This window comes from Tupaia chinensis, unplaced genomic scaffold (genome assembly GCF_000334495.1).
Source record: "Tupaia chinensis unplaced genomic scaffold, TupChi_1.0 Scaffold144682_1, whole genome shotgun sequence".
NCBI lineage: Eukaryota > Metazoa > Chordata > Mammalia > Scandentia > Tupaiidae > Tupaia > Tupaia belangeri.
The window spans coordinates 2,408,926-2,418,610 of record NW_006204543.1 but is presented as its reverse complement, the minus strand read 5'-3'; the positions used below and the strand labels follow the sequence as shown (position 1 = coordinate 2,418,610).

Here is a 9,685-nt window from a genome sequence, read left to right as displayed (position 1 = left end):
GCCCCCCCCTGAGGGGGCGCGCCCTGCCGGTTGTGCCCGGGCTGCGGGTTCCAAAGTGGAGCCGTGCCCGAGTCTGCGTGCAGCCGTGTGCCCGCGTGCCGTCGAGCCGTGTCTCGGAAGTACGTGAGCGGCTCTGATTTGGGGACCTCTGTGGGATACCTCTGGGGGACGCGGCCAGGGGCCCTAGGGCCTCTCTCCTCTCAGCCAAGGACCGTCCCGTTCCGCCGGGCCATGCTGACTGGCATCCTCCCCAGTGTTCCTGTCGCCCCGCGCCCCCGCCAGCGTGTGGCACTGTCTCGTGGGAGGTGGCCGTGTGAGCCCTGTGGTGGTCTGGCCGGTGTCGCACTGCCCTGGAGCTGAGTCCCCCGCGGCTTTTCGTATCACTGGTCTCTGGGTTCGCTGTGATGCGCCCCTCCAAGTCCTGCTCGTGTTTCCTACGGTTTCTGGCTCTCGTGTCTGGATACACGACCATGGCTGGACACTCGTGTTGGCGTGTGGCGGCAGTGCCGACATACACGCCTTCCCCCATGTACCTCGCCTTCCACCCCTCCCAGCTTGAGTGAGGAACGGCCGACAAGTGAACGCATCCGTGTCCCCTGCGTGCACCGCGACGTGGGGACCTAGCACATGCTGCGAAATAACTAACCCAGCTGATGAGCGACCCCTCACGTACCTACCAGCTCTGGCGAGCGCGCTGAGGGTCTGCCTCAGCAGGTTTCAGGCTCATTCATGTCTCGGTGAGAGACGAGTGTGAGCGTGCATGCCAACAGCCTGAGGCCGCGCTCCACCTCCACGTGCAGCCAGCCGGGCCACGGGCTTGTGCGTGCACTGTACTCGGGTCCCACCGGCTGTGAGCCTGGGACCCCGTGTGGAGCAGGTCCTCTCGGCAGGTCCCACGTGCAGAGAATGGCATTGTCACTCGACTCGCTTTTCTCATACCGATCCTGTACAGCCTCACGCCAAGTTCTCCCCTCCCCCTGCCTTCCCGGTTCTTAACGGCACCATTTGATGGACAGAAACCCTCTTTTTGAATAAGGTTTTTACCATAGGAGGCGTGTGCTTGCCAGACAGAGACAGTGAGGGGGAAGTGAGAAATCGCTCCCAGGGGCGTGGCCATGCTGCAGTCCCTTCTCCATTCTCCCCCTGGGATTTTGGGCAGGCGAGCACACGTGCACCCAGCGTGATTTTCAAGCCACTGTGTCTAGGACTCAGACCACGGTTGGCCATGTGGGACTCAAGCACCTTAACCACTATGCTACCTGGCGGCTTGGTGGACACCGTTTCTTAATGTGGTCCATTATATCGGTCTTTATTAATGGTTGTGAGGGACCAGCACATGGTGTAATGGTTACTTTGCTGGACTCCCGTGTAGTTGACTGCAGTTCAAGTCTTGGATCCGGTGGCTTAAAATACATGGGAGGTGTGTGTGTCCAAAATCCAAAGAGAATGGAGGAGAAGGGATTGCAGTGTGGCCATCCCTCCTGGGGGTAATTTCTTGCTTTTTGTCTTTCTCTCTCTCCGGCAAGCACACATGGCCTAGACCAAAAATCTCTCTTATAAAAGGGAGAAAGGGGACCAGCAGTTAGCGTAATGGCTATGTCGCCGGACTCCCATGTAGTCAACACAGTTTGCGTCCCGGACCCGGTGGCTTAAACTCACGCGGGGCGTGTGTGCGTACGTGCCCAAGATCCCGAGAGGAGAGTGGAGGAGAAGGGATTGCGGCGTGGCCATCCCCCTGGGGGGTGATTTCTCGCTTTCTGTCTCTCTGTCTCTCTCTGTATTTCTGGTGAGCGCACGCACCCTATAGCAAAAACCTCTCCAAGAAAAGAAAAGAAAAGGGGGGAATAATTTAGAAGAGTTTTTGGTTGTGGGTAGCAGGCTGGTGGAAACTCCTAGCGGGAAGCGCCCTGTCTCCTTTCTCTCTAGCTCTACGCTCCGCATGGAGCTGAGCTGATTCTGTGTATGGAGAGGGGAGTGGCCGCTCCTGGGTCTTCAGGCACCTGTGCCCGTGCCCTGTTGAGGCTCCCTGCCCCAGGGCCACTGCGTGAATCCGGGAAGCAGCTCTGCTCACGTGGCTTCCTCAAGACCGTCTCGGGTACCGTTTCACTTTTTAGAACTGATTTGCTGAATTGCAAACAAAATCTGCCAAAAATAATCTTTCCTACTGGAATATTCATTGGAGTCCATTGTTGTAGAGATGAATTTAGAAAGGAAGGACGTTTTATTTATAGGTAACTGAGCCTTCTAATACACAAACATGATACGTTTACTCACCGAAGACTTGATCAGGAATTTTTGGAATGCTGGTTTTATTTAGAGGTCTTACACATCTGTTGCTAGATTTACTCAGGTATCATTTTAAAATTTTTTTGATGTAGTTGCACATTCTTTCTCTGTGAATTTCTGTTTCTGGTTGCTGGTTTTTAAAAATGCAGGTTTTTGTTTATGAATGACTGGATCTAGCAACAAGGCAGGTCAGTTTTAACATGTGGGTGGATTTTGTGTGTGTCGGTTCTGTTTTTTTAAGGTTTCTGCCGTAGGCACGTGCTCTTGCTCGTTGAGGACGTTGAGAACGCACTCCCTCGCCCCGGGGGGATGGCCACGCTGCGGCCCCTCTGGCATTTTGGGCACGTGTGCACAGGCGCCCAGCAAGTTTTCAAGCTGCCAGGTCTGGGACTCAGCCTGCGCACCGGCTGTGTGCCCCCTGCCGTCACCACCGCGCCCCGGCGGGCCTCGTCCTTCTCAGAGCAGGCGTGGACGTCGGTTACCACCTCGCGTCTAGTCCGCCTCAGCCCCGGGGACCTCCGCGCTTGCCGTCCCCTGCCCGTGCGTGTGCGGCCTGACACGTGACTTTTCTTTCCGAGGGCAGCAGCTGCAGGTGGTTCCGCTGTTCGGGGACATGCAGATCGAACTGGCAAGATACATCAAGACCAGCGCCCACTACGAGGAGAATAAGTCTCGGTAGGCGTGGGAAGCCCGGCAGAGCTGCTGGGAGGCCCTTGGGCAGTGTGAGGCCACCCCGCGGTTGGGAACCTGGGGACCAGACTTTGCACATCCTCAGTGGTGGTCTGGATGTCCAACGGGGAGCTCTGCCCGGTGGCTCTTCACCTCTAAATCTGTTTAAAAACGCAATTGGGCCAGTAGGTGGCCCGGCGGTTAAGGCATCTGGATCCCACAAGGCTGGCTGCATGGTTCAAGTCCCAGACCAGGTGGCTTGAAAAACATGGTAGGCGTGTGAGCACGTGTGTCCAAACTCTCAAGAAGAGAATGGAGAAGAGGTTGTGTGGCCATCCTCCCCTGGGGTGTGATTTCTCATGTGTGCATGTGTGCGTGCACAACCCCCACAGCACACACACACTCCATCTTGCCAAAAACAAAAACAAAAAAGCCTAAGCCGTGAACCCTTAGGGGCATAGCCACCTCTCACACGGTCACTGGGCAGCGCCCCCCATGCCAGGCAGCGTGGGCACAGAGCACCGGTGTCACTCCAGAGGCTGCCATTGGCCTGGCCATGCAGTGTTCCGGAGCAGGCCTGTTTCTCCGTGCCCAGGCGTGTGCTGGTGCGTGCACTGGTGTGTGCTCAGCTGCCGGTCCCAGCAGGCCAGGCCGAGTGTATGCGTGACGGCAGAGTGAGGGCCAGCTCAGGCCTGGCCTATCTTTGCAAGGTCTCTAGAGCTGAGAGTGGTCATTATGTATTTTAAAAGTTGCCTTAAAAAAAGAAGAGGGCTCCCAGGTGACAGATGGGGAGAAATCGCTTGGCCCATAAGTCCGACGATGTTTGCTGTCCGGCTCGGCATAGAGAGCTGGCCAGCTCCCTCTGTCGGGGCACAGGCTCACGAAGGCTAGAGGTGACAGACACGCGGCCCTCATGTGGACTCCACGCACTGCCGTAGGCCGCCTGGTTGCCGTTCTGCGCGATGCGGAGGAGCCTGACTGCATCTCTGTCTCGGGGGTCAGCAGACCTTTTCCGTGCAGGCCAGACAGCGAGGAGTGGGCTCTGGGAATGTCCGACACGGTTTTGCATAGGAAACAAACACTGTCACGGCTTTCCCCACAACTCGGTGCTCAGGCTTTTCAGGCAGAGGTGGCCTCTCGTGTTGCCTTTTGCTTTTCTCTGAAGGTTTTGGCATAGCGCACGTGTGCTTGCCAGACAGAGACAGGAAAAGTGAGCAGACACCCCCGGGGATGGCTACACTGCGGTCTCCTCACTTCCCTCGGGATTTTGGACACGCACTCTGAGTGCCTGGAATGACTTTCAGGCCACAGGGCCTGGGGCTCAAACTGTGGTTGGCCCCGGGGAGCCCAGCACCCTCGCCACCACACCACCTGCCGGCCCCACTTGGTTTTCTGAACGACTAAACGTACAGAGGGTCAGGCCCTCGGCCCGCGGCGGGGCAGCGTGCCAGCCGTGCCCACGCGGCTGACGGGCCTCCCCCACGCAGCTGGACGTGCACGTCCTCGGGCAGCAGCCCACAGTACAACATCTGCGAGCAGATGCTGCAGATCCGCGAGGACCACATGCGCTTCATCTCCGAGCTGGCACGCTACAGCAACAGCGAGGTAGGCGCCGCCCCCTCCGCGTGCCCGGGCCTCACACCCGATGGGGCTTTCCGGGGTCGGACGATGGCGCTGCATCCACAGATAGATCCTGCCGTTCGCTTTTGTTGTCTCCGGACAAACAGGGAGCCCTGCGGAAAGGGCTGAGGGGAGACCACCGAACGGCCATTTCCTGGCCCAGTGCCGTGGCCCAGGTGGCTCGAAGAGGGTGGAGAGGGACAGCAGCGGGGTGGACGGGGCTTCCGAGCCATGGCTCGTGTCGGGACGGAGCGTGGTCCCGGGGCAGAGGGGAGCACTACATGCACTTCTCCCGACGCCCCATCCCGGGCACCCTCCAGTTGGCAGGACCCTGCCCTCTGCTTTGAGTGTCCACAGTGGAGGCCGCACACCCAGATGGCTCTGGTTCTGTGTGAGCGGTCGAGTGTGGTCCCGGGGCAGGTGTGCAGGGCAGAGGGCGAGCCCAGTGCTTGTGCTGCAGGTGGTCACCGGGTCAGGCCGCCAGGAGACCCAGAAGACGGACGCCGAGTACCGGAAGCTCTTCGACCTGGCCCTGCAGGGCCTGCAGCTCCTGTCGCAGTGGAGCGCACACGTCATGGAAGTGGTAGGCCTGCCCTGCCCCGGGCACCTGTTGGGTAAAAATGCTTTTCGTCCCGAGCGCGTCCAGGAATCGACTAAGAGAGATGTTTTCTGCCTCACCTTTGGCTTAGGGTTGAAAATGCATCAACGCGTCATGGGCCGGGACGCTAGCACGGGCACCGGTGAACATCTTCTAGGGCATCTGGGTGCATTTCATCTGTGTGTGTTACAGATGAAAGTCTGTCTGCTTTTTGAGAGAGATTTTTTGCCATAGGGCCTGTGTGCTTGCTAGAGAGACACTGTGTGCTTGCTGGAGAGACAGTGAGAAATCGCCCCGCTAGGGGATGGCCGTGCTGCAGTCCCTTCTCCGTTGTCTCTGGACTCTGGGCACGCACGCACACACGCCCGGTGTGAGTTTCAGTTTTAGTATGTGTGTTGCTGAGGCGAACACAACCCACTGTGAGTTTCAAGCCCCTGGGTCTGGGACTTGAACCACGGTCAACCACGTGGGGGTCCACGATGTAACCATTATGCCCACTGCTCGTCCCAAGGGTCTCATGTTTTAAGACGTGTTACTAGACTAGGTCCGCACCATCGCGTGTGTGTGAGCAGGTACACGTGCTCTCCAGAGTGTGAGCGAGCCACTGTGAGCACCCAGCAGCCGTGACCATGCCGCAGCCCTTCCACCTCGTCGGGGTTGGCCACCCAGCATGTCTTCAAGCCCCTGGGGCCAGGATTCCAGCGCAGTTGGCCACCATGGTCCGGGTCCCTGTGCATGTGCTGAGCTGCTGTGGACAGGGTCTTGGCACGTGGCAGTCCCGCTGTCCCGGAGGCCCAGTTAGCAAGGACCACTGGCGTGTGCTACCACAGCTGGTCTGCGCTTTAGGCTGGAGCCAAACCCGGCCTCCCCTGTGGCCTCAGCCTCTGTGCATCCAGGGCCTCCCACTCGCCCTGAAGATTTTTTATTCCTTTGAGAGATTTTTGCTACAGGGTGTGTGCACTCACCTGAGAAACAGAGAAAGACAAAGAGACAGAAAGTAAGAAATCAGCCCCAGGGGGAGTGGCCACACTGCAATCCCCTCTCCTCCATTCTCCTCTTAGGATTTTGGATGTGCACGCACACACATTTTAAGCTGCCAAGTCTAGGACTTTAAGCACCATCTGCCGGTCCCTTGCCCTGATGCGCATATATATATATGCATTTGTAAAGAATTATTTATTTAATTTTAACATTTACTTGTTTGTTTATTATAATTTTCTGACCGGGTGAGGGTTGGGGGAGAGAGAGAAAGTAAGAAAGAAGCCATCGGGTTGGGCATTCGAGCCGTGCTTGGCCACGTGGGAGTCAGCACCTTAACCACCACACCACCTGCTGACACTTTGCCCTGGTGTTTTCAGCATTTTCTCCTTGGCATCCTAACCACTAAGCCTTTCGTGTAGCTTTAGTAGTTTCTGGTGCCGGTAAAGATTGGCAGAGCTGTCACGAAGGCTGTCCCTTTCGTGGTTCATTTTGAGCAGATAAGAGCGATCCGCTTGGATGCATACGTGACCACGTACAGGAGAAGTTGTTTTTCATTGGTAGTGAAGAGCCCAGGGTCTTAGATATTCAAACACAGCGTCTAGGTCATTTTGCCGGGTGTGTTTCTTAAACCGGAAGTCGCAGGACTGGGGTGTTGCCCTTTTCCGGGGGTGGATAACGTGTGTGTCTGTGCCTGCACGTGTGTGTGCAGCTTGTAGAAGGCAGCAGGTCTTCGAAGGCCAGCCTTCTGGCCTTGGCAATGGCCACGTGGGTCAGTGGAGTTGGCGTTTGGTACCCGCGTGAACGCCCGTCCTCTCTGTCTACCCCAGTACTCCTGGAAGCTGGTGCACCCGACCGACAAGTACTCCAACAAGGACTGCCCCGACAACGCGGAGGAGTACGAGCGTGCGACGCGCTACAACTACACCAGTGAGGAGAAGTTCGCGCTGGTGGAGGCGAGTGCACGGCCGCTGGGCCTGCACCCCTCGGGCCTGCAGGCGGGCGGTTCCTCTTTGTTCCCTGGGGTCTTTGTTTGTTTGTTCTTATTTATTTATTTATTCAAGGGGGGAGAGCGAGCGAGCTGTAACCGGAGAGAAAGAGAGGGAATGTGAGAAAGCAAGCCACTAGGTCAGGGACTCGAACCACCGTTGGCCATGTGGGAGTCCAGCGCCCTAGCCGCCACACCTGCCAGCTCCTTGAGTATTGAGTTGTAAGAGTTTTGTATATTCTAGATACCAGATCCTCTTTTTGTTTTTTTAAAGAGAGATTTTTGCAACAGGGTGCGTGTGCTCGGCCCCTGGGGGGCTGGCCACACTGCACTCCCTTCTCCTTCATTCTCCTTTTGGGATTTTGGGCGTGCACACAGACGTGACTGGTGTGAGTTTGCAGCCTCCGGGTCCGGGACTTGAACCATGGTCGATTACATGGAAGTCCAACGACATAACCATTACCCCATCTGCTAGTCCCAGTTCCTTTTTTTAAAAAAAAAATTTATGTATTATTTTTTAATTTGCTATTGGACACGCACACTCACCGGAGAGAAAGAGAGTGAGAAAGCAGGCTGCCAGGTCTGGGGCTCGAACCGTGGTTGACCACGTGGGAGTCCAGTGCCTTAACCACCACATTACCTGCCGGCCCCAACGCATATGATTTCTCTTCCTTCTATTCTAAGAGTTATCTTTTTTTTTTTTAGTTCTAGGGCGCGTGTGCTCGCCAGACAGAGAGAGACATCTAAGAGTAATCTTCTTAGCTTTTTAATAGAGATTGTATTTAAAATATTTATTTATTTACTTTGATTTATTATTTCAATTTCTTAAAATTTCTATTTATTTATTTATTTATTTTGGAGAGGTTTTTGCTATAGGGTGTGTGCACTTGGCAGCAAGACAGAAACAGAGAGATAGAAAGCGAGAAATCACCCCCAGAAGGGTGACCACGCCACAGTCCCTTCTCCTCCTTTCTGCTCTCAGGATCCTGGGCACGCATACATACGTGCCTGGCGTGAGTTTTAAGCCACCGGGTCCAGGACTCGAACTGTGGTCAGCTACATGGAAGTCCAGCGACATAGCCATTATGACAACTGCTAGTCCCAGAGCTGGGCTCTTTATGTGCTTTTTAAAATAGAAGTCTCTCTTTAAAACTTTATATTGTAGGGACCAGCAGTTAGCGTACTCCCACGTAGTTGACCGCGGTTTGTGTCCTGGACTCGGCTTAAAACTCATGCCGGACGTGTGTGCGTGCGTGCTCAAGATCCTGAGAGGAGAATGGAGGAGAAGGGCTTGGCGTGACCATCCCCCCTGGGGGGTGATTTCTCACTTTCTGACTCTCTGTCTCTCTCTGTCTGGTGAGCGCACATGCCCTATAGCAAAAACTTCTCAAAAAACAAAACAAAACAAAAAACTTTATATTGTAAAAGTGATGGAAAATCACCCAACAATTCCCCCAAATAAACACATCCAAACTTACACGTGTTGTTAAGACAGCATGTGCGCAGCTGTCACGGCCGGGCCTGACACGGTGCAGTGCGTGTCCTTCTGCCTTGCTGGTGTGTGAGTCCCACATGCCACTGTGTAGACCAGCGGGGTGTGGGCTACACGCGCGTGTGGGGTTCTGTTCTAGTTACTAGCGTATCTGCCTTCCCGACTCCTTTTGCCCCCCTCCCATTTGAAGTCCAGGGTGGGGGTGCACCCTTCTGGGAGTGGGCGTGTCCCTGCCCTCAAGGTGCTGGTTCGATCAGAGACGTCTGAGGCCACTCCGGGAGGGGGTGAGGGCGGAGCGGGGACCTGGGAGCTGAGAGCGGGGGCCCGGTGCGTGAACCCGAGGCCGGCCCGCCCTGTGGCTGAAAGCCGTGCCTTCGCAGGTGGTCGCCATGATCAAAGGCCTTCAGGTGCTGATGGGCCGGATGGAGAGTGTGTTCAACCACGCCGTCCGGCACACCGTCTACGCTGCGCTGCAGGATTTCGCGCAGCTGACCCTGAGGGAGCCGCTGCGGCAGGCCATCAAGAAGAAGAAGAACGTCATCCAGAGGTAGCCCCCGCCCCGGCAGCCATGCGCGGTCGTACAGGGCTGGCGTCTGTCCCGGCCCGGGGTCCTCTGGGTCACGTTGAGATGACAACAGTGGGGCGGGCAGGTAGCTCCTGCACAGCCAACCGAGGCAGCCAGAGTCTGGTTGGGAGTCAGGAGACCCCGGGGCCAGGGCGTGTCTGTCTCGGATGGGAAGAGCCACGGTCCTGTGGGACACGCAGCCCGTGGCCTTCCCCCGGGTGCGTCTTGGTGTCCGGTAGCTTCGCTGTCAGAGATGGGGCAGATCGGCCGGAACCCTGGCAGGCTGGAGCCCGCTTTCTCTTACCCTCGATCCTTCCCGACAGGGTTGCCTTCAGGGGCACCTGTGGGCTGGAGCTGGCAGGGCTCACAGCGCTGGTCAGCACGCGGTCAGCACGCGGTCAGCATCACGGCTGAAGGGGCTTAGGCAGTGGTGCTCACCGGCGGGGCCTCCGTGTCCACGGGGATTTTAGTGAGGTTGCCGCCCGAGTC

At 56.7% G+C, this 9,685-nt stretch overlaps 1 protein-coding gene across 2 annotated transcripts in view; it reads left to right on the top strand.

The window, feature by feature from the left end:
- CYFIP1 (cytoplasmic FMR1 interacting protein 1) overlaps positions 1-9,685 on the top strand; it is a 39,580-nt gene that overhangs the window by 5,121 nt on the left and 24,774 nt on the right. For both annotated transcript variants that reach the window (XM_027767803.1, XM_027767804.1), the window contains exons 9-13: positions 2,870-2,961; positions 4,443-4,560; positions 5,036-5,158; positions 6,982-7,107; positions 9,012-9,178. In XM_027767803.1, coding sequence (XP_027623604.1) covers positions 2,870-2,961; positions 4,443-4,560; positions 5,036-5,158; positions 6,982-7,107; positions 9,012-9,178 — 626 coding nt within the window. The remainder of the gene's footprint in view (positions 1-2,869; positions 2,962-4,442; positions 4,561-5,035; positions 5,159-6,981; positions 7,108-9,011; positions 9,179-9,685) is intronic.